The 25,164-nt window shown below is 35.4% G+C and overlaps 1 protein-coding gene across 1 annotated transcript in view; it reads left to right on the forward strand.

The window, feature by feature from the left end:
• The window catches only part of TSBP1 (testis expressed basic protein 1), a 37,604-nt gene extending 12,995 nt beyond the window's left edge, over positions 1-24,609 (forward strand). The window contains 5 exon segments of the mRNA XM_070516712.1: positions 22,724-23,148; positions 23,236-23,304; positions 23,524-23,854; positions 24,391-24,557; positions 24,559-24,609. Coding sequence (XP_070372813.1) covers positions 22,724-23,148; positions 23,236-23,304; positions 23,524-23,854; positions 24,391-24,557; positions 24,559-24,609 — 1,043 coding nt within the window.
• The last annotated feature ends 555 nt before the right edge of the window (positions 24,610-25,164 follow it).

Consider the following 25,164-nt stretch of genomic DNA (forward strand, 5'->3'; position numbering starts at 1 on the left):
CACACTGTCATGGGAAATTTGGCTGTGAACCACCAGTGTGTCCACCTGCAAAAGATACAGCCCTTCTTGCAATGCATCCTGTCCCTTTAAGCTCTGGGAACTCTAAGGGAGTGACTACACAGCCTCACCCACTACTCTATCAGAACTTCTCTGGTTTATTTTATCCACTGTCCATGAGGCTATTTGAAGGAGCCCCACTTACTTCCATAGCTAATGCCCTTCTTCGTCAAGAGTGCTGCCTTCTAATGCTAAAAAAGCCACTGATTCTCAAAGTGCTTTACAGTACTGGGTTCCATGAGGAATGAGGAGTTCCTTCTCCACAGTGATACTTGTTACCTGAGCCCCAAAATAACACAGCTTGAGTTCAGTTTCATATTTCAATAAAATTTCTGCTTAGTCATCTGTGAATAAGAACACATATACACAGAACCAGAGACATGTTTACACACTCAAAGAACGTTTTCAACATTAGTGCAACCCAAATTTCTACTTAGAAAACAGTAGTTTTCTTCTATGTAGGTTTTCTCATACTTAATGGAATGGTTTGGTTACTCAGTCATCGTGTATCAAATATCTCCTTTTCAAATCTTTGCTTTTCTCTGCTTTGCTTTTTCATACCTGGCCCCTTTCCAGTGATTTCCTAGAACAAAAGAACAAGCTAGCCCAAAAGTGTACTAATTATTTCACTACTTGCAAATAGAAAACTCCTTATAAATTTGAAATTATTATTCGTAGCCTCACCAAGTTTTCAAAATCTTACAGCTAAAATCCTGCCAGGGCTTAGGCACAAAATGCCATATGATCATCCCTCCTCCAGCATTCTCTTTTGTTCACCCTCATGCATTGTGTGGCAGGGAACACTGCCGGTCTTCACATGCCAGATACCTATTTCACTTGCAAGGACAAAATCTTCCTGACTAATGGGTGCGTGAGGAGAACAGAGGGAAAGGAGTATTCTGATGTTGGCCACAGTAGGGAGAATTTCTTCATTGATTCAGCAAACATTTGTTAAGTGCCTGCTCTTGTAGAGAGCATGCGAAGCATGGGGATTGATGAAGAGAACTTGCTCTCAGAGAAGCGAGTGACAACCTGGGTAAATCAAGTGAGGAGCAATGGTGAGGACTGCAGAGGTCAAGAATGTGGGTGGAGATTGGGAGAAAAAAGTGACAAAGGAGGACCAGAAAAGTAGCTCAACTGAAAGAGGTGGGACGTTACACATTTCCTGATTTCATACAATCAGATAGACGGGAAAGGGAAGTGTGAGCTCCATCACTAGCTGTGGACCCTTCCTTCCATAACATTCCCAGGACAAAGTGGTCTCTGCTTAATCCTCCTTCTTTTCACTACTATTCAGTGTGTGAGGCTCATACTGGAAATGACATCAATGCAAACATGTATCTGTTTCATCAGACAACCACACTAATTTGTTTGTCTTTTTTATTAAAGCAAGACCTGAGAAATCTAAGAGTAAGTCCCATGTTTTTATCAATTCTATTGTTATCATTAGTTTCTTATAGTATCTAGAGGCCCTTTTGTGCCCTGTTTTTAGTGTAAATGTACTAAGACTTAAGATTCATATTTCTGACTCTATGGTTTATTAATTTTTTAGCATTCCTCTCCTTCTAGTTTCTTGTCTCCCTATTCCTATTTTCAGTAGCTTGCTCCAATTTTAACTATTAATGTCCATTTGGAGGCTATAATTGAAATTAACTAGTACTTAACGTGGTACTATAATAATAAATAATATTTATTAAGTACTTACAATGTGCCAGGCACTGTACTCAGGGCTTTATATATGCATATACATTATATCAGATAAGTATTGTTATTCCTATTATAAAGAGAAGGAAATAGTGACACTATTGCCCATGATCCCACAATTAACAGCAGCAGAGGTGGGATTCAAAATCCGGGTCTGTTTACCTGACTCTAAAGTCAAGCAACGCTTCCACCCGAGTCAAATGCTGTGAAATGTGGTCGCCTAGCCCTAAGATATTTATGTTAATGAGGGAAAAGAGAAACCTTTCTAAAATTAACCTAAAGTAATTAGCAAACAGGAATCATAGTAATGATCAGGATAAATCAGTACAATCATTCCAAAGTAGTGATGGGAAAGAGAAGAAGAAGAAGACAATAAAGCACAAGTGGCATCAAAATCTTACCCGTTTGAATTAGCAGAGAGAAATCAGAAGGAAGAAATAGCCTCTCCCAATGATCCCACTCTTATCCTTTCTTTCCAAGAAGGCACCCAAATTAAGAGGGACTTGAGCAGAATAATCTGAAGATATTTATTCTCCCACTAAATTTAACTGATTCTAACTAGAGTTTGGTAATGTCTCAAAGCCCTGTTTCTAAAGCTTCCAGCATAGAGTTTAAGAAGTAATTTTGTTCTTCATCCATAAACTTCTCACTCATTTATTTATTTGATTTCTTTTTCACAGTAAGACAAGAAGAGCCAAGTAAGTTCTATATCTATTCATCAATTCTGGGGTTGGTTCCTGTACTGATTATATCCTTTTCCGAACATGTAAAATCTTGACATTCAAGTTGCAATCTCTTTTGTTTTCATATTGAATAACTTCCTCTAAAGTTACTAATGAATATTTTAGAAAGTAAAAAACCCAAAGATGGCAAATCAAATAATGAGCTGGCTACAGGTGACCTGGAATTAGAAATAATGCTTCTGAACATTTTTTGCAAGTTGTCATTCATGGGAAAAAAAAATGCTAGCTGTTAATATTTTTAGTATTAGAGTTTATAAATGCTTTGGCAGAAAAAAAATTAGGAGATGACAAAAAAATGAACTGGCAAAGTTAAATTAATTGATATCTTACTCCTTCAAAAAATACATATTTATTGAGGGCCTACCATGTGCCAGGCACAGGGAATACAGAAGCAACCAAAATAGAAGATACTGCCCTCCCAGAGTTTACATATGAACTTAAACATTCCTGGAATGTTTCTCATCCAGAGAAGTTGAGAAGAGGAAGAAAAGGTAGTTTTCTCCCACTTCTAGAAATGGAGCTCTTGCATCTGAAAAATATGTTTTAGTAGTACTTAAGAGTATATTTCTGTCTTCACTCACTGAAAACAGAATCAATGAAAGCCAAATTCTCTGTATCGACTTTAAGGAATCTTGAAATTCTAAGAAATTCCCTTTCTGTTTGATATTTCTATTTGCTCGCTGTGGACTTTTGCCTAAACATGGCTGTTTTCCTTCCAACAGAAAGACTGACATTTATTTTTTTCACACCCTTCCATCAGAATCCTGCTAGAATATTTATGATTTTATACAAAAGCATAGACCACAAAGATTGGTGGAAAAAATAAACATGATTGATTTTTTCCTAGTAAGTTAAAATGTCCTACTAAAAACAAACAACACTTTACATACTTAAAAAGACTCATGTTAAGGACAGAATAGAGATCATATACTATTACCTGAGGAGGGAGTCAGGATAAGCGAAGTCTATCCTCATTTCTGACTGTGCTGGAACTGCTCCTGTTCACTGATCTTTGCATACACATTGACCAACTTCTTCTCTCTTGGATTACTGAATAATATTTGGAAAACAAAATTGATAGAAATAATTGAGTGAGATTAAAATCTCTTGGGATTGGCTCTAATGACTTTTCAACAAAAGAATATATTTTCAGCTAAATATAAGGTAGACATGACAGAGAAAAGTGGGAAAACTCATGAAAGAGTAAGCAATGAGAAAAGGGAGTAGAATGAAAATGGAAGCAAAATTTAAAGGAAATGAGGCTTTTCCAGTTCTATGGTATTTCAATTTCCAAGAGAAATTGGATGATAAAAGGAAAATAACGACTATGTTCCTGGAAAAGAGTGACTAAAGTAACATAGAAAAAACTTGGAGCTTGCTCTTCCTTTTCATTCCAAAAGTTCCTATCTGAAACAGTATGAGTAAGACTTCTATTAGCAATGTCTATTCTGTCATTAGTGTCAACCCATACTAATAATTTTTGTTTGGATTTTAGCACATGTAGCAGTACCTATCAGTAAGTTCCTTTTCTTTTCATAAATCTGGTACAAATTAGGATCCCAAAATGAGGAGAAAATTTTTTTCTAATTCTGACCAATTCCATTTAATGCTTCTATTTATAAATATTTCCTCTCCCTCTTACTCAGCAACCTGCTGGGTTATTAAGTACTTGATGGAAAAAATAAACATTTGACTAACAGACTATGTATAAAAGAAATATATTTTTTTCTAAAAAAAAATCAAATAGCTTTTAATAACAAATAAAACTTTCCATGCTGCAAAAAGGAAAGATATATAGGATGGAATATAACAAATATGGAGATACCAACAAGGAATAGAGGAAAACTCAGGAATATATGTTAGGTGTGGGGAGAGGAAAGAGAATAACTGCAATTAGCATTCAAATTTGTAATTGATTAAAAGTTATTGGCAGAATTTAAATCCTCCATACTAGATGAGAAAGAAAAAGAATGACCTAAGCACATACATACTAGCCTAATCTGCCTTTCTACTACATTGAAATATACTTAAGCCAGTCGCATCAGACTGGAACTATTCCTTTACCACAAAAGAAATGCTAATCCCTCTCATTCCATTATTTATGTCTTTCTGGGGGAGGTTTGGTGTCTTCCAAAGATCTCATTGTTAATGCTTTGGGAAGAGCAAGGAAGGAAACTACATTCTTGATCCAAAAACTCTGCTAATACATTTTTGTTTTATGTTGTTCTGCCAGTTACTTCAATGCCTGTTGGTAAGTTATTATTCATCTATTTCTTAATTCCAGTGTCTTTAGAAAATTTTCCCTGATGTAAAGGGTTTTACATTCACATTTTCCAAACCCCTCTGCCTACCCATTCTCTAGTACCCTTAAGCTAATGATGAATTTAGAAATTATAATATGCCCAATGCCTGAAAAAAGAAATAGTAAAGGATAGAAAATTAAGAGCTTGAGGCAATATTTTTCACCTAATGAAGAGAAAAATTTAAATATAATAAGAAATGCTAGAAATGTTTTGATAAAAATTATACATTCATACATTACTGATCCCATTTAAATTAATATAACCCTTTTAGAAAGTAAATTTGCAGTATGTTTCGAGACACACAAAATACAGTATCCTTTAAACTCGCAAGTCTATTTCCAGAGATATGCTCTATGGAATAATTTTAAATATGGAATAAAACCATTTGCATGGTGTTAATTGGTAAAAAAAAAAAAAAAAAATGCAAAGGTTTATTTATTGCAAAGATTTATTTATTATTTATTGCAGTGGTTAAGAAAGAAATCAGACAGATTTAGGTTCAAACCCCAGCTAAAACACTTATCAGATATGTGGCTTTGGGTAAATTATTTAATCATTTAAAAATTTAATTTGTATTATCTCTACTTGGTATTATTTCTAATCATTTCCTTACAAATCTGATGTTCTCATTCTGCTTATTCCACATTACTGGAACAACTGACTAACTTATTTATAAATTAGTGGAAAGCATAAACTCCTACTGAGAGAGAAAAAAAATAGAGAGGGGGTAACAATTACTGGTTTAACATTTTATCAACAACAAATCAAGCCACAAGGGAAACCTGAAGACAAAGAGAGAGGGAGAGCAGAGAAATCAGGTCTCTCAGTCAAAAGAGAGAGGGCAGGAAAATCACGAAAGCTAAGTTCAAATATGGCAACATCCAACTCCTTCCTCTTACTTCGCTTCAAGGGTCTACTTTAGCATGCTTTTCAGTGGAAGATTTCCAAGATAAACACTTTTTCAAAAATCACCAGTGAATATGGACTTCTCTTTTCCCAATTTACTAAGAAACATGTATATATACATACTTTCCCCATCTTTACCTATCTCTTCTAAAACAGACAAAATTTTCATGTCCTAGTTCCATCACTGTAGGATGATAACTTCATTGACTGTTAGTCAGAGAGACCATGTTAGTTATTATTTCAAAGTAACATCTCCAGAAAGGATCTATTTTCATGTTTTTGATACAGGATTCTGAAGTATCTCTGGTAGTTTCGTTCTTTATCTTGCAGTCATAAAGAGCTTCTTCTAAGTTGACTTTAGCTAATGTAATCACTTTAAGTGTTGAGAGAGAGCTGCGTATTTTTATCAGATGATAAAACATTTGTCCATTTTTACTATTTTTAGAAGCACTGGCATTAAGATAAACTCTTTTCAACACACTAGGTAGAGGCATGACTATGACTTGGATGAGATTTTCTGTATAAATTTGCCAGCTGCCTATCTTTTGGCAGTTTTCCGTGTTCCCTCCACTCCACATACAAGACCAGCCATTTTTATCTAATGACTATATTTCAGATCTTTTCTAAATTACCTGTGAGCAAAGAGTAAATCTTTAACTTATTGTAATAACAGTCTTTACAGTCACTATTAGCTCATAACTCATAAATAATGCTTATTCATAATAATTGTATGAAATTAATATTTGATGCCAACTGGAAACTAATATCAAAATATTAATAACTCTGAATACCATAACAATAATAATTAGTGCATGCCTTCTCCCACCACTCCTGTTGCCTACAGTTTATATAAAGTTGTGAGTATACTGATGCCTCCAGCTTTGCCCTTTGGTCAAGGCTACTGGACAAAAACAACAGAGGAGTTGATTTATCACATTTCACTGCATCCTCCTTCTTGGGAAACAGACTGATCTCAGGAATTCTTTTCCTCTCCTGCTATGCAGAATATGATTAGTAACTGAGTTTTTGGAAGTCTGAATTTGTGTTAGGTTGATTAGAGTTCTTGTCCAACCCCACCGACATGCTGTTTGATTGGCAATCCTAGTGTTCTTTGGCCTTCCACAGGGTTCGGGTAACATGCTCTGATTGGCTGTAATCACTTCTCTTAATGCAAAACTGAGGTGGTATATTTCCTCATCTCTTTTGCTTTCAGATTTTTCTTTATTTCCTAAAATTATTGATTTTAAGTTAAAAAATCTCTTCATTGCAAAGAATAAAGAGGACAGACATAATACGGATTTATCATTTTAAAAATTCCTAAAGTAATAAAAATTTTAGCTCATGTATTTTTGAAATAAGGCAGGGAATAAGTAAACTAAGTGATGGACCTAGATGAATAATATAGTGGAAGATAAGAATAGAACAGAGACATTCTGAGATTAGTGATTGAAATAGGAAGAAAAATAAAAGGAGCAAAATTTAAATAAACATTGCTAGGTCTTGAAGAGTTTTAAATTCTCACAAAAATTGAGAAGAAAAGGAAGAGGGGCTAAACTCAATCCCCTTTTGCCCACCATGAAAGACTATAAAACAGGATCAGGAGATTGGAGCTCTTGAGATTTCTCATTTGTCATTATAACTGATCCTTGCTTTGCCTATTCTAGAGCCCTGAAAGATATGCAAGCAAGAACTCGTCTTCCATGCATTACATATCTTACACATGCTATTTCTTAAGCCAGATTTAGAATTCTGATTAAACCCCAGAGACTATCAGAAAGAAAAAAAATAGAAAAATTATCATGACGAAAGTTTTAAACTTGATAATTATAAATAAACTTTCTGTACTGCAAAAAAGGAATATGATGAAACCTGACATGGTACTAGAGGTTTGAAAGGGAGAGAGAATGTTGAAAGACAGAAAAGAAGATGAAGAGGGAACTTAAGTTCATAATCTTTAACTGGTAACCAGTCTCCTGAATGGCTGTGACCTTTGCCCTGGTTAAGAATGTTAAAAATAAAATTATTTCATTAGAAAAAATGAGCTTTACTCATATAACCCACAAACAAGCCTTCCAAAATGGCCTAGATATTTAGGTTGTTAAAGTGGAATTAATATTGAATTAATAAGGGATAGTATATTCGTATAGGATTCAATGTTTCCCAAAAGTCCCTTGTCTGATATTCCAAGTAAATTTTCAATGGGAACTGAGTATATAATTTTAAAAAGTAATAAAGTGTTTTATTTTCTTTTTTAGCAATTGGTCCAGTAGCAGCTGGTAAGTTCCAATTACCTTTTATAGTTTCCGCTGGACCTCTGTAACATCTGCGTTCCTTTGTTTGCACTGACACTTTTAACATATCACATAAAGTAGACCTAAAGAGCAAAAATTTACCAAGGACATTATACAATGACAAAAAAATCAGTACACCAAGAAGATATAGAAATCCCAAATGTGTATGCACCAAACAGCAGAGCTTCATAAAACATGGGAAAGAAAGAAATGAAAAGAGAAAGAGAAAAATTTCAAAATTATGGCTGGGAAATTCAACACCTCATTCTCAGCAATTGATAGAACTACTAGATAGAATGTGAAAGAGGTGAGAGAATTAGTTATGCAGATATCTGATGGGAGAATATTTCAGGCAGAGGGGACAGTGAGTATACCACTCTGGGGTAGGAACATTTCCAGACTATTTAAGAAGAAAGAAAGCAAGCATGGCTGGAGCATAATGAAAAATGAAATGAACAGTAGCTATCAGAGAGCTATGGCAAGACAAATCTTCTAGGGTCTTCCTTTGAAAGGCACTGTGACTCTGACTTTGGCTCAAATAAGATGGAGATGTCATTGGTAGATCTTAAGCAGAGGAGTGGACTGAAACTTTAAAAGGATCCCAGTGGCTGTTGTATTCGGATATTGATTAGAAGGCAAGAGTGAAAGAAGAGCAATTTGAGAGACGACAATAACTTGGATCACAGCGAGAGTCATAAATGTGGTGAAAAGTATCAAGTTCTTACAACACACTGAGGGATCTGCTGTCCCACTATAGCATTGTATCTTGATGGTATCTTAAAAAAAAGAATTAGGGAAACGGGAGTAGAGAAGAACTGTGTTTCTGATCCAAAAATACTACCATTAATATACCTTCTTGTTTTGATTTTCAGGAATACCTCAAGATCCTACTACTAAGTTCCTAATCTATTTCTAGTACTTCAGTTTCCTCTATGGTAGAGGTGGAAAAACTTTTGTGTAGAGGGCCAGATAATAAATATTTTAAGCTTTTCAAGCTATAAGATCTCTGTCACAGCTATTCAACTCTGCTGTTGTAGCACAAAAGCAGTCATAGACAATATGTAAAAGAAATGGATGTGTCCCAATAAGACATTATTTGTAGACATTGAAATTTGGATTTCATAATTTTCATGTCACAAAATATTATTCTTTTTCTTTCAACCATTTAAAAATGTAAGATCCATCCTTACCTCACAGGACATAGAAAAATGGGGGCAGACTTGATTTGCACTTTGCCAATCCCTGCTCTAGAGTTTAAATATCCATTTTCATCCCTGGTAAACATACTCCTGCATGTAGTGTTTCTCACAATTTCATTCTTTCTTATTATTTTATGCTTTTTAATGTTACATGTACTAAGTAACATCAACATAAGAGATACGCCCACATTTCAGTACTTGGCAACAAATGTACCTTAAATATTTCATAAAACACTGTCAGTGAATAGTGTTAGCGCACATCTTCTAAGCAAGACTATTATTATACAACCCTTATTTTATAAACTGTAATCTTGAAACTCTAGACAAAATTACTAATGACTAATGAAAAGTAAACAATTTTTCACTGAAAAAAAAATCATTTAAAGTAGTTAATCATAGGGACATCAGCATGAATCATTCCTTTTTTTCTCTCTCTCCTTTGATTTACAATGAGTTAGACATCCATAAGCAAACCCAAGTGCATCTGTATGTTACAACAGAACACTCAGGAGTTTCTACACACCTGTACATCCAAAAGTGGGCAGATGGCACCTCAGTGGGGCAGTGGATCCAAGGGAGTCCATAAGCCGGCCCCACCCCCACTCCCTGCAAAGGAAGGGTTGGGGAAGGAAACCGGGAGAGTGCAAAACTGGGAAGATACCCATGGCCAATAGAGAATTTATGGAGGTCCAACTTGCCTGACAGGGAAATCTGGCATGCCATTAGAGTGGAATAGAGATGAGTTTTGAGGTAGAGGAGACACAGGAACTCACAAAGTCAGCCTTCCTTCCCCAGGATGACACTGCAAGGCACTGGGCTTTTGGCAGAATCAGATACAACCTCTCTGGCAGAGGAGGTGGAAAGAGAATGTGGTGAGGTGAGCAACCAACCCAGTTGTATGGGTTGCAGCTGGAGGAACCCATTTCACTACACTGGATTTTTGAGAAGAGACCTCCATGACTAGTGCTAGGAAGAAGAGAGGGAAAGAAGCAGACAAAAATATCAAAGGGCACTGAAGGAATGAATTTCCTGCTGTCTGCTTCAGAATTTCAGCAGGAGGTCTACCCACAGACCTCTGGAAGTGCCTCACTCAAGGATCCCCCTACTGGCCTGTAGGCATCTTCCCCCAAAGCCCCAGGTGCTGAGACCACACCTCCCTAGGCTCTGCTGACAGCAGTTTGTGTGTGCTCTGAGTGTAGACCTAGAGTCAGCTCCCAAAGGAGAAACTACAAACTTGAGCTATAGCATCAACTTTTGGAATACAAAAGAAAGTTTTCTAATTGCCGGCAGCTTAATTGTAAAAGACAAAATAAACATAAGCTCTTAAATAAGGAAGATGTTTCCTACTTCTAATATGAAAGAAAAAGTGCCTATCATCAAATACTATGGAAAATCAAGGAAATAGGTATCAGAAAAAGAAAATAATTCTCCAGCAACCAAACTCAAAGGCATGGAATATTGTGATCTAACTGATAAATAATTCAAAATAGCTGTTATGAAGAAATTGAGTGAGCTACAAGAAAACTCAGAAAGACAATTCAATGAACTCAGGAATAAAATTAATGAACAGAAGGAGTTCTTTACCTAAGAAACTGAAATTATAAAAAAGAACCAAATAGAAATTCTGGAGCTGAAGAACTCATAAATGAGGTGAAGAATGCAATAGAGAGCATAAGTAACAGGGCAGACCAGATGGAAGAAAGAATAAATGACTTGGAAGATAGGAATATAGAAATAATTCAGTTACAAGAGGATAGAGAACTTAGATGTTTTTAAAAAGTGAAGAAACATTACAAGGGCTGTTAGATTCGATCAGAAAGGCAAACATAAGAATAATTGGTGTACCAGAAGCAGAAGAGAAGGAGAAGGAGACAGAGTTTATTTGAAGAAATAACAGCTGATAACTTCCCAAATCTTGGGAAAGAATTGGACATAAAAGTCCACAAAGCAAACAGGACACCCTACGACTTCAATGCAAAAGACCTTCTCCAAGACACAGTATAACGAAACTGTCAAAAATCAATGATAAAGAAAGAATCTTAAAGGCAAGCAGAGAAATAAAGAAAGTAACCTACAAAGTAACACCTATTAAGCTATCAGCAGATTTCTCAGCAGAAACTCTACAAGCTAGGAGAGTGGAATGACATATTCAAAATATTGAAAGGTAAAAATTGCAAGCCAAGAATACACTGTCCACCAAAGTTATCCCTCAGATATGAAGGAGAGATAAAGGTTTTCCCAGACAAACAAAAGCTGAAGGAGGTCACCATCACAAGACCTGCCTTACAAGAAATGTTGAAAGGAGATCTTCTACCAAAAAAAAAATCAAAAGTACACAAAACTTTAAGTAAGGTGATATATAGACAGACAGAACCATAAAATTGCAAAGCTTTTAGAGAATAGGTTGTTAAATACTTAATTATAGCATAAAGAGGAAAAAAGCACAAATAATTAAAGCTACTTCAATATGGTAACAAACTCACAATATAAAAAGGGATAATCTGTGACAACAAAAACATAAAAATGGAGGAGGAAAAGAATGGAACCTGTATAGGCAAATGAAGATAAGATGCTATCAGCAGAAAAAAAGACTATTTTATCTATAAGATGTTGTACACAAACCTCATGGTAACCACAAAACAAAAACCTAGAGCAGAGATATGAAATAAAAAAAGAAGAAACTGAGAAAAACTTCATAGAAAACTACCAAACTAAAATGGCAGACAGAAACACAAGGGAAAAGAAACAATGGATATATAAAAAACCAGAAAATAAAAAGGTAAACTGCAGTAGTAAGTCCTCTTGTATCAATAATCACTCTAAATGTAAAAGTATTTAACTCATCAATCAAAAGGCACAGAGTGGCTGGATGGATTAGAAACCGAGACCCAAATATATGCTGCCTTCAGGAGACTCATCTCAGCTCTAAAGAAAAACATAGATTCAAAGTGAAGGGGTGGAAGATGATAGCCAAAATAATTTAGCCAATGGTAGCCAAAAGAAAGCAGATGTAGCCACACTTATATCAGACAAATTAGACTTCAAGCCAAAAAAGGTAACAAGAGACAAATATGGACATTATATAATAATAAGGAGACAACCCATCAAGAAGACAATACATTTATTAATATATATGTACTCAACATAGGAGCACCAAAATACATAAAGCGACTATTAACAGATGTAAAGGGAGAAATTGACAGCAATACAATAATAGCAGGGGCCTTTTTAACACCCAACTTATGTCAATGGATAGATCATCCAGACAGAAGTTCAACAAGAAAAAACTGGCCTTAAATGACACATTGACCAGATGGACTTAATAGATATATATACATGGAACATTCCATCCAAAAGTGGCAGAACACATTCTTCTCAAGTGCACATGGAACATTCTCAAGGACAGAGCATATGTTGGGACACAAAACAAGTCTCAATAAATATAAAAAGATTGAAATTATATCAAGCATCTTTTCTGACCACAATGGTATGAAACTAGGAATCAACATCAAGAAGAAAAGTGGAAAATAACAAACATGTGGAGATTAAACAATACACTACTGAACAACTGTTGGTTCAATTAAGAAATCAAAGGAGAAACCGAAAAATACATGGAGACAAATGAAAATGAAAATATGACATACCAAAATCTATGGGATACAGCAAAAGCAGTACTAAGAGGGAAGTTTATAGCAATACAGGCCTACCATTATAATGATGTACACCTGAAACATATATAATGCTATAAACCAATGTTACTTCAACAAAAAAAGGAAAGAAATTAGAAGAATCTCAAATAAACAACCCTAGCTTCACACCTCTAGAAACTAGAAAAAGAAGAACAAACTAAGTCCAAAGTTACAAGGAAGGAAATAATAATCAGAACATAAATAAATGAATTAGAGACCAGAAAAATAATAGTATCAACAAAACTAAGGACTGAAAAGATAACAAAATTGACAAAACTTTAGCTAGACTAAGTAAGAAAAAAAGAGAAAAGACTCAAATAAATAAAATTAGAAATGAAAGAGGAGACATTACTACTGATACTACAGAAATATATAGGATCATAAGACTACTACAAACAACTATATGCCAACAAAGTAGATAACCTAGAAGAAATTTTAAAACTCCTAGAAACATACAACCTACCAAGACTGAATCTGGAAGAAACAGAAAATCTGAACAAACCAATAAAAAGTAAAGACATTGAATTGATAAGCAAAACCTTCTCAATGCAGAAAACCCCAAGACCACACAGCTTCACTGGTTAATTCTACCAAACATTTAGAATTAATGCCAATCCCTCACAAACTCTTCCAAAAAAATTGAAGAGGAAGGAACACTTCCAAATGTGGCCAGTATTACCCTGTTAATTAAACCAGGTAAAGACAGTACAAGAAAACTGTAGACCAATATCCCTGATAAATATAGATGCAAAAATTTTAAACAAAATATTAGCAAACCAAAATCAAGAACACATTAAAATGATTATACACCATGACCAAGCAGGATTTATCCCTGGGATGCAAGGCTGATTCCACATATACAAATCAATAAATGTAATACATCACTTTAATAGAATGAAAAATAAAAATCATATGATCATCTCAAAAGATACAGAAAAAGCACTTAAAAAAGCACAACCTCTGGAAAACTACTGGGTATTTATCCATAGAATACGAAGTCAAAAATTCAAAAAGACATACGCACCCCCCCCACCCCCGTTCATTGCAGCATTATTCACAATAGCCAAGACATTGAAGCAACCCAAGTGCCCATCAATGGAGGAATGGATAAAGAAGTCAGACAAAGACAAATACCATATGATTTCACTCACCTGTGGAAGGTAAACACATAGATGAAGAGAACAAATTCGTGGTTATTAGAGGGAAAAGGGTGGTGAAGGGGAAAAGGGGTAAAAGGGCACATGCATATGGTGACAGGCCAAAACTAGACTATTGATGGTGAACACAATGCAATCTATGCAGAAACTGAAATATAATGTACATCTGAAATTTACACAATGTTAAAAGCCAATATGATCTAAATAAAATTTTTAAAAAATTTAATGCTACATGTTGATGAATTAAAAAAAAACCCTGGACAGATTGAGTATACAAGGAATATATCTCAACATAATCAAGACCATTCATGACAAATGCAGCTAGGATTATACTCAAAAGAGAAAACTGAAAGCTTTTCCTTTAAGATCAAAAATAAGATAAAGAGGCCCACTCTCACCACTCTTATTCAATATAGTCCTGGAAGTCCTGGCTAGAGCAATTAGGCAAAATGAAGAAATAATACGTATCTAAAATGGAAAGGAAGAAGTAAAATTGTTGCTATTTGCAGATGATATAATTTTGTATATAGAAAATTCCAAAGACTCAACCAAAAATCCTTGGAACTAATCAACAATTCAGTAAAGTTTCAGGATATAAAATCAACATACAGAAATGTATTGCATTTCTATACACAAATAATGAAACATCTGAAAAAGAAATTTTAAAAAATATCTCATTCACAATAGCATCAAAAACAGTAAAATACCTAGGAGTTAATATACCCAAGGAAGTAAAAGATCTGTATAACAAAAGCTACAAGACTGCTGAAAGAAATCAAAAAAGACATAAACAAATGGAAAGACATCCCATGTTCATGGATCCGAAGAATTAATATTGTTAAAATGTCCATACTACCCAAAGACATCTATAGATTCAATGCAATCCCCATTAAAACACCAACAGTATTTCACAGAAATATAAAACCAGTCCTAAAATTTGTATGGAACCACAAAAGACCCTGAATATCCTAAGCAACCCCAAGATAAAAGAACAAAGCCAGAGGTATCACACTTCCTGATTTCAAACTATACTATAAAGCTATAAAGCAATAAAAATAGTATGGTCATGGCATAAAAATGGAAGAGACTATAGAGCCCAGAATTAAACCCCCACATATATGGTCAACTAATATTTGACAAGGGAGCCAAGAACACCCAATGGGAAAAGGATAGACTCTTCAACAAATGGTACTAGGAAAACTGGATAAACACATACAGAAAAACGAAATTGAACTCATGTCTTACATCACTCACAAAAATTAATTTGAAATAGATCAAAGATTTAAACATAAGACGTTATATCATAAGACTCCTAGAAGAAAATGTTGGCCTTGGCAATGATTTTCTGGATATGACACCAAAAGCACAAACACCAAAAGTGAAAATCAACAAATGGGACTACATCAAACTTAAAACTTCTGCACAGCAAAAGAAATAATTAACTAAATGAAAAGGCAAACTATGGAATAGGAGAAATTTTTTGCAAACCATTTATTATCAGAAGTCAATATCAAAAATATATAAAGAACATATACAACTCAATAACAACAGACAACTTGATTAAAAATTGGGCATAGGAACTGAATAGACATTTTTCCAAAAAAGACATCCTAATGGCCAAGAAGTACATGAAAAGATGGTCAACAGCACTAATCATAAGGAAAATGCAATCAAAACCATAATGAGATATCACTTCATATCTGTTAGAATGGCTATCATCAAGAACACAAGAAACAACAAGTGTTGGTGAGGATATGGAGAAAAGGAAACTCTTATACACTGTTGGTGGGGATGTAAATTGGTTCAACTGCTATGGAAAACAATATGGTGGTTCCTCAAAAAATTAAAAATAGATCTACCATATGATCCAGCAATTCCACTTCTGGGTATATACTCAAAGGAAATGAAAACAGAATATCAAAGAGATATATGCACTCTCACATTTATTTCAGCATTATTCACAACAGCCAACGTATAGAAACAATCTATCGGCCCATAACAATGATAAAGAAGATGTAAGATACACACACACACACACACACACACAATGGAATATTATTCAGCCATGAAAAAGGAGGCCATCCTGTCACTTGCAACAATATAGATGGACCTTGAGCATATTAATCTAAGTGAATAAGTCAGAGGAAGACAATTACTGTCTCATGTCATTTACATGTGGAATCTACAAAAGTCAAACTCATAAAAACATAAAGTAAAATGGTGGTTACCAGGACATTGGAGGTGGGGGGATAGGACAGATGTTGTTTAAAGATACAAACTTGCAACAGGTAGTAAATAATCCCTAGAAATCTAACGCACAATATAGTGATTATAAACAATAATGTTGTATTAGAACTAGAACTCAATGATTCCAACCAGTACAAAGAAAGGATCATTACATAATGTATATGTAATAATATGTATGTATTACATATAAAGGTGCTAATTGTTGCTACAATGGAAATCATATTACAGTATATAAATGTATCAAATTAACATATACACCTTAAATTTGCATATGTCAAATATATTTCAATTTTTAAAAATAAAGCAGCTAATCACAGGTCTTTCTAAACTATAACAGGCCAAAAGAAGAGGGAAAGGAGATGGAGGTTCCCCACATTTAAATAAATAGAACTTAGCTGTTCATGAATACATCTAGAGAATAAGATTGTACCCAGTGCAGAGGCTAGGGAGTTGGGGAAGGAGGGAAAGCCCATACCTACTGACGTGTTTGTCTTTGTCTCTTGCAGTGGACAGCTCTGGAAAAATCAGTAAGTTTGGATCATTTCCTTGCCTTACCTATTTCTGTGTCTAGGACCTTTGAGTCTTTGTTCCCAAATTTTTTTGTATTCCAAGTTCTTCTACCTTAGAGTAGTCAGTATTTCTTAAATAAGCAATTTTCTCCTATTTTGATTTCCTCTTATCTATTTTCCTTTTGTAACAAAATATAATGGTCTTGTATTTTATTCTGGTTATTTACTACCAAAGATTATTGGTAGCATGTATTTCCAGCTAGTCTATCACAAGAGAACTTGTTTTCCTTGTGCTATAATTTGGCAATGGATAATTTTTACTAAAGAAAAAAATTCCCTAAAATTCACGTAAAGAATAGGAGTCTGGACAAGATAGTGATTTTGATAATTGACCAACATTACACATTTTTCAAACTGATCTGAAGAAGAGTGGATAAAAAATTTACTTGTGAAAGAACATTTAAAGGTAGGAAATGTAATAGTTTGAATTTTGGCAGAATAAATAATGCTTAAGGAATAAATCCATACACTATCTAAATGACATCCCAAAGATAACCTTCTCTGTGGAGTAAGACATGGAGCTTTGGCCAGCAGCACTTCTGAAGCACTTCTTCTGAAGAAACAGAGGATTTTATACTCTCTGGAGGTCTCGTTTCTGCATGCACCTACAAAGGGTATCACTGGGAGCTGGGTTCTCCTTGAGTTAGAAAATTCCCACTAATCTTTCTTTTGTATTTCATTTTTAGCACTAGCTCCTATGGGTAAGTACCTTAAGTGTTTTCCACTCCGATATTTTTCATTGTTTATAGTTACTTTCTGGCCTGGCTTTTTCTAAAAATTCCCAAAATAGGAACTTGTGGTTCAAAGGTCATTTTAAACATCCTTATTCTCCAAATTCTTCCAATATTTTAAGTAACTATTTTTGGACAAATTGTTGTAGAGGAGATGAAGTTCATACAAATAGATGCCACAATCTCTGGCCATCTTCTAGACTCAGAAAAAGAATCTCCTCACTGACTCTCAGCAAAATATAATGAGAGAAAAATTGGTTTCTGAATGACATTAGTTCTTTGCTGGTTATTTAGAACTCTTTTTTAGTTATAAGTGAGGCCCACGGAATCATATTAATAGAAAAAAAAACTAGTTAAGAACAAAATCTTACCTACTTTCTATTGCTTTCCAATAAATTCACCTTTGAGGGAAAGTAGGTATTGAGCACCTCCTACATACTATGCACTGTGCTAGGCATTTTCAAAAAACTTCTCTCTTATTATTACCATAGCCCTACTTGGTAGCTACTATTATCCCCCACTTTACAGATCAGGAAACTGGTTCAGACATTTGCCCGGGGTTAAAGAGTTGGTAAACAGCAGTGTCAGGATCTAAACCCAGGACTTTCTGTATACGAAGTACACGCTCTTTCCACACCAACACATTGCCTCCTATACCAAACCACAAATGCCTTTTTGGTGATTAGTCCTGAAACTTTATCTATAACTCAAGTGCTTGTAAAATACAAATATACATCTACTAGAGAAGCTGTATAATTAAATATACACAAAAGAATCCTTTTAAAAATAGAAGACATCCCATTTAAATTAATGTTTGGCTTTTGACTTTTCTAAATTCAGATTTCTCTATATAAGGATTATCTAATGCATGGCTTAGTTCTTCAAGGAAATCATGTAAAACAAAATAGAATAATTTCTAAAACTCTGTAAATATATAATCATAAGAAGCAAGTAAAACTTAGATGTGGTGAGATACATTTCAAGCATCTCAAACATTCTAAACATGGACAAACACAAAATATGTCTTTTTTATCATGTTTAAGCTTCACTCTTCTTTCTCAGTTCACACTAAAAGGAGGGCGGGTTTGTGAGTGTAGGGGAGGAGATGAAGTTGAAAGGGACAATTATTTTCTTTTGATTCACAGTACAAGAAACAATATGCATTCAGAGCAGTCATGATGTGTCTGCATCACGTAAATGTCCTCCCTACATGGGGAAAGTGGTAAGACTGTGTGTTTTCTTTACAAAAAGAAAGAGCGCCATGAGAAGGGATTGGATAGGCCAAGTCCCTTCCTGGAGGAGAATTAGTTTTTAATGAATATGTCTTTTTAAACTGCCAGAAAAAAAATCAGTTTAAACTATGTTTTAACATTTTTCTTGTAAAAGATATATTCTTATTGACACTATTTCAAACATATTCCTCCCAGTTGATATTTTTAGTAAAAGGAGGTTAAGGTTTAATTCATTGTTCAAAGAAAGACTTAAGATACATCAGCCCACCAAACTTCATCATTCTCTCAAGTTGTCTCTTATTTTCTCACCTCCACATTCAGCTAATAAATATATGATCTTTTAAAATGTAAATTCACGGCCTAAAAACTATAGTGATTCATCTCTCTAATGCTTAACAGATCTTTTAGAGTCTAGATCTGATTGTGCTCTCCCTGACAGCCACTGGATTAAGAATCTAGTAAGATTAGTTTCCTAATAAAGCCCATGGTCTATTTTCTCCATTATTTTAAGTATCATATAACTAGAATTCTTAACGTGATAGTTATTTCATGATATCTTTCAGCTTTAACAAAAATTAACCCAATTTAAAATTTTTAATCAGCCTGAATATGTTACAATGATCACCAAGGTTTTGATTAAATCTTTCAAATGTGTTAGAATTTTGTTATATAGGCTACTGTCTGCAATAAACGGACTTTCAGCCAGGGCTTACTAATCTTCATATTATGGACATTATGAGGTCCAAGAGAAAGGAAAGATTTTTTCACTATCTAGAAATCTGGGAGAAGGAAGAGAAGAACTTAGAATTTGGTAGAATATGATTTGCAGCCTACTTCTGCAATGCAAAGTTGACATAAAAGTGAATCTCACTTTATGGGATAGCTAGGTTCCTGAAAAGTAAATCTTAACTACTATTAATTAAGTTCAAGATAGAAAATATATAGCAAAGATATTAAAACAATCAAAAGTATGAAGACACTATTAGAAGTGACTAGAGGTATTTTTCAGTGTAGTGGGGAAAAGAATAAAATTCTTTTAAAATCTATAAAACTTGGACAGGTGTAGCTAGGATAAACACTGTTTCATTAAATCCTAGAATACTTAATTTTGATTAACAAAATCTATATAATTTAGGAAGTAAATTTAGGTTAAAAAATGGGTCATGCCATTGTCATTCCAAATTGTTCTCCAGTGTTCTTTAATTATTTTTGATTGAGTTGTAGTTATTTTCAAATATTGAATTTAGAAAGAAGAAAAAGCAGCCCCAACATCGGGAATTGGTCTGACACTTACAACGAGGCCTCAGTGTTGTTAGAAGCTGGCCTGGTGCTCACTACTGGGCATGCTATTCTCCTGTTGGACAGAAGTTATCTCACAGAACATTAACATCAGACAAGCACACTCTGAGAATGAAAAAGTGAGACAAAACAAGATCAACATGTCGCTTTGTCTAAGCACAGACAAAAACAAGTCACTGCACAACACACAAAATACCAAACTTCTCCCCGTGCTGGCTCATATGAATGACTGCTGCTTCTTTCAAACTACAGCTCTATCCTTTCTGTGGTCAGCCCTGTCTACAGATAAGATTTATCAAGATGCCCAATCATAGAATTTCCCCCACTTCCTGACAACAACCAATCTAGAGTGAGCCTCTTTTTCCACAGATCCTCCTCAAAATCACCCAACCAAAGTGCAGATCCTACATATGTTCTAACACTTTCACACAAAGACTCCCTGTGACCCTGATGGTGTGTGTTCTCCCTCCCAGCAACAAGTAATAAACCCAACTTATTTGCCCACAAATAAAAGGGGTCATGCACTAGTATACACAGCAGTAAACATGAAACAAATTACCCTCAAGGGATGATAAAACTAAAAATATTCACCTAACAAGAAAAATCAGCTTGTTTAGGAGTACAGTCCATACAATTCATAAGGTTAGAAGCTTCAATGGAAAAACACACTCTTCTCCACACCACATCCCCAGACAACATAAGCATCCATTGGTAGTACTGTCGGATATCAAAATATTCTGGACTGACTGTCTTTCTCAACACAAAAATACTTGGGATATATTACCATTGGTTTTCATTAGGAAATTTGAAATGGGATTGCCTAGAATAAAATTTCATTACCCATATCTTTGTGAACTAGTGCTAGGGAGGAAAATACACAAAAGGGCTCAGAAAGTATTACTGCAAGGTTCCTAATGTTATTTTTATTTTGGTGTCAAAATTTAAAATACCAAAGAGAAAACATTAAACTACAACATCCCTTTGATTTATAGTTACTTTTCTACCTAATATAGGTGTGTTTCACTTTTTTCAACTGGTAAAATTCAGTTTTTCAAGCATCAAACCCTAAATGTACCAAAAAACTTTCTATGTAAAAAAAAAGGCAAATAATTAATTTTTAAGTGAGAAATCTTCCTGTAATGTAATTAACCATTGCTCTAAATTATTTAGTTGGAACTAAGAATGCCTTGTCTTGATAGATCTGAGAGAGTTTTGCGTGCACCGTCTCATCTGTGGTAGTAATAGCCAGTATCGATTCACTACTTACTATGTTCCACGCACTGTACTGAGGGCTTTACTTAGATAACATTATTTCATCCTCATAGTGCTTCTCTGAAGGAACTACTACCATAGCTCCCATTCTACAGATAAGAAAGTGCAGTTTGTCCAAGGTCACTCAGCTCCTTAAGTGTGGAGACAGGATTTGAACTAGTCTGACTGGAAAGCCCATGCTCCTTAAACATTTATCTAGAATCCTTAAATAACTCTACAAAGTGGGTAGGGCAAACTAAATATGAGGACAGTGAGTCTTTGGGGATTAATTGATTTACCCAAATAAACCCAGCTAGCATGGATACTAAACCCAGTTGTTCTGATTCAGCATTTAATTCAGTATTCTTTCTACTACATCGAATATTAAATATTACTTTTCCTCAAAGCAAGGCATGCTTCTGCTCCACAGCAAGAATTCATTCAATTCTCCTTGGTAGCATAGAGATTGTTTTTCCTTAATTCAGGGAACCAAATCACTAAACAAAAAAAAAAAGCAGAAGCTAACAAATTCAAGTTTATTAGATCACACACAAATTGAGACATAGCAGAGCTAATTTACTTATACATGATAAAAGGGACCTAAAATTTTTGCAAAGTGAGTTAGCAAATATTACAAGAAGCAGTCTAAGGCATTGGTTAAAACTGAATTCTAAAGCCTGACTACTCAGGTGCAAATCCCAGCTCCACCACCTACTAATTCCGTGACCATATTCACATTCATTTAAGCTTTCTGTACCTCAGTTTCTTCATCTGTAAAATGGGGATAATAATAGCACCTACCCTATACGATTGTTGTGAGGATTAAATGAGTTAACACATATAAAGTGCTCAGAATGTTGAGTGCCTGATGTATGGTAAGCTCTCAATAATTATCATTTAGCACTATTATTACTTTTGCATAATTATAGACACTTTTATTCAATATGGAAATCATATTTTGAGTTTCCTCTAAGAACAGCTATCACTTCTTTCCACAATTTTTCCTACAAATAAATTCTCTTTTCAGAATATGTTCTCCTTTAGCTATTAAGCATTACTCATTAGCCACCATACTTAACAAATGCCAGTTCATTTATAGTACATTTTACTTTTTCTTTCATTAATCTTCCAATTTATTGAAAAGAGTCTGAAATGTTATTGATATTTATATAATTTTATATGTAGAGTTCCACCATTTTATATTTTCAGGAAAATCTCAAGTTATCTCCATTTTTTTAGTTTAAGACAAAAAAAAACCAATATCAAGAAAAAAAAGTAGAAAGAAAGAGAAAGTACTTTATATCTTAATTGTGCACTTTTCTTGTGTGCTCAGTTATATTTCCAGGTTACATGGACAGAGAACTTGCAAAAATATCAGATTCCAAAGGCCAGATTCTAAAAAGTAAAGGCACTACAAATTCTCAGAGTAGCCAAGAAGAAAATAAGGAAGCACTAAAGAAGGAAAACTTATTCATAGATTCTGATGAATCCTTAACATCAAGACATGAAATGGAGTCAAAAAGCAAAGCAAAAGGTATTGAACTGGAGAAAGGCAAGACAGGAATGGAGGTCAAGGTAAACAAGAGTGACGTTAGGATACCAAAAGGACAGGAGGCCCAAGTAAAGAATAACAAAGCCAAAATAACACAAGGACAGGAGGCCCAAGAGAAGAGGAGTGAGGCCAGAATACCACAAGGACAAGAGGCCCAAGTAAAGAAGAGTGAGGCCGGGATACCACAAGGACAGGGCTCCCAAGAGAAGAAGAGTGAGGTCAGGATACTAAAAGGACAGGGGTCCCAAGCAAAGAGTGAGGCTGGGATGCTAAAAGGACAGGGGTCCCAAGAGAAGAAGAGTGAGGTCAGGATACTAAAAGGACAGGGGTCCCAAGTAAAGAAGAGTGAGGCTGGGATACCGAAAAGACAGGAGGTCCAAGATAAGAGTGAGGCCAAGATACCACAAGGACAGGAGGCCCAAGACAAGAAGAGTGAGGCTGGGATACCACAAGGACAAGAGGCCCACAAAATGAGTGAGGCCAGCATACCACAAGGACAGGAGGCCCAAGAAATGATGAGTGATGCCAAGTTACCACAAGGACAAGAGGCCCAAGAAAAGGAGATTGAGGCCAAAATACCACAAGGACAGGAGGCCCAAGAAAAGAAGAGTGAGGCTGGGAAACCACAAGGACACGAGGCCCAAGAAAAGAAGAGTGAGGCCGGGAAACCACAAGGACAAGAGGCCCAAGAAAAGGAGATTGAGGCCAAAATACCACAAGGACAGGAGGCCCAAGACAAGAAGAGTGAGGCTGGGATACCACAAGGACAGGAGGCCCAAGAAAAGAAGAGTGAGGCCGGGAAACCACAAGGACAAGAGGCCCAAGAAAAGGAGATTGAGGCCAAAATACCACAAGGACAGGAGGCCCAAGTAAAGAATAATAAGGCTGGGATACTACAAGGACAGGAAGCCAAAGAAAAGAAGAGTGAGGCTGAAATACCACAAGGACAGGAGGCCCAAGACAAGAAGAGTGAGGCCAAGATACCACAAGGACAGGGGTCCCAAGAAAATAAAAGTGAAGCCAGGATACTAAAAGGACAGGGGTCCCAATTAAAGAGGAGTGAGGCTGGGATACCACGAGGACAGGGGTCTCAAGGAAAGAAGAGGGAGGCCAGGATGCCAAAAGGACAGGGGTCCCAATTAACGAGGAGTGAGGCCAGGATACCACAAGGACAGGGGTCTCAAGGAAAGAAGACTGAGGCAGGGATACCACAAGGACAAGGGTTCCAAGGAAAGAAGAGTGAGTCTGGGATATCGCAAGTGTCAGAAGCCCAAGACAAGAAGAGTGAGGCCAGGATACCACAAGGACAAGGTTCCCAAGTAAAGAAGAGTGAGTCTGGGATATCGCAAGTGTCAGAAGCCCAAGACAAGAAGAGTGAGGCCAGGATACCACAAGGACAGGAGGCCCAAGTAAAGAATGAGGCTGGGATACCACAAGGACTAGGGTCCCAAGTGAAAAAGGAGAATTCTGAGGAAAAGGAAAGCAGACCAAAGAAAAGGGAGATGCAGAGAAGAATGAAGATACAAAATAAATAGATGCTAAAAACAAGAAAGGTGATGAAGGAAAGCACAAAGTAAAAGGAAAGAAAGAATCAGAAGTCAAGGGTTAAAAAGCAAAAGGTTCAGTGAAAGGCAAAGGCAAGTAAAGGAAGGAAGTACAACAAAAAGGTCGAAGAGTAAGGGTAAATAAAAGGAAGACCCATAAGTCAACTGATTATTATGATTCCCATCCTCCAGATACAAGTCATATCCCAGCCATTGCCTAAATAGATCACAATTATAGAATCCATTTAACCTATACCTCTGCAGAGTTTCTGCTCTTTACACGTTTTACCATTTTTAGACCTCTCAGCCACAACCTCAGCTTTCAACTGTTTTGTAAGTTGGTACTTATTTAATCAAGAAAGACTGGATTTTTTCTGAAATAAAACATTTTGATTAAAGAAATCCTTTAACAAGTATATCTCTGTGATAGCCTAACCAATCAACCAACCAATAATTCCTCACAGTGGCCTAAAGTTTGCAAAGCACTGTTCTAGCACTAAGGGGCAAACAGAAAAATCTACGTCTGAGTCTGTGCAATCAAGTAGCTTGTAACATATATAGTGATGTGTAAAAATTAAAATATGTGTCAAAATATAGTTTAGATGGACAATATAATACAAGTTAGCAACCTCTTGGGAGGAGAAGGTAAAGGAGATACCTTCATTGGAAGAGAGTGGGATATATGATGTG

Source organism: Equus asinus, chromosome 8 (genome assembly GCF_041296235.1).
Source record: "Equus asinus isolate D_3611 breed Donkey chromosome 8, EquAss-T2T_v2, whole genome shotgun sequence".
Lineage (NCBI taxonomy): Eukaryota > Metazoa > Chordata > Mammalia > Perissodactyla > Equidae > Equus > Equus asinus.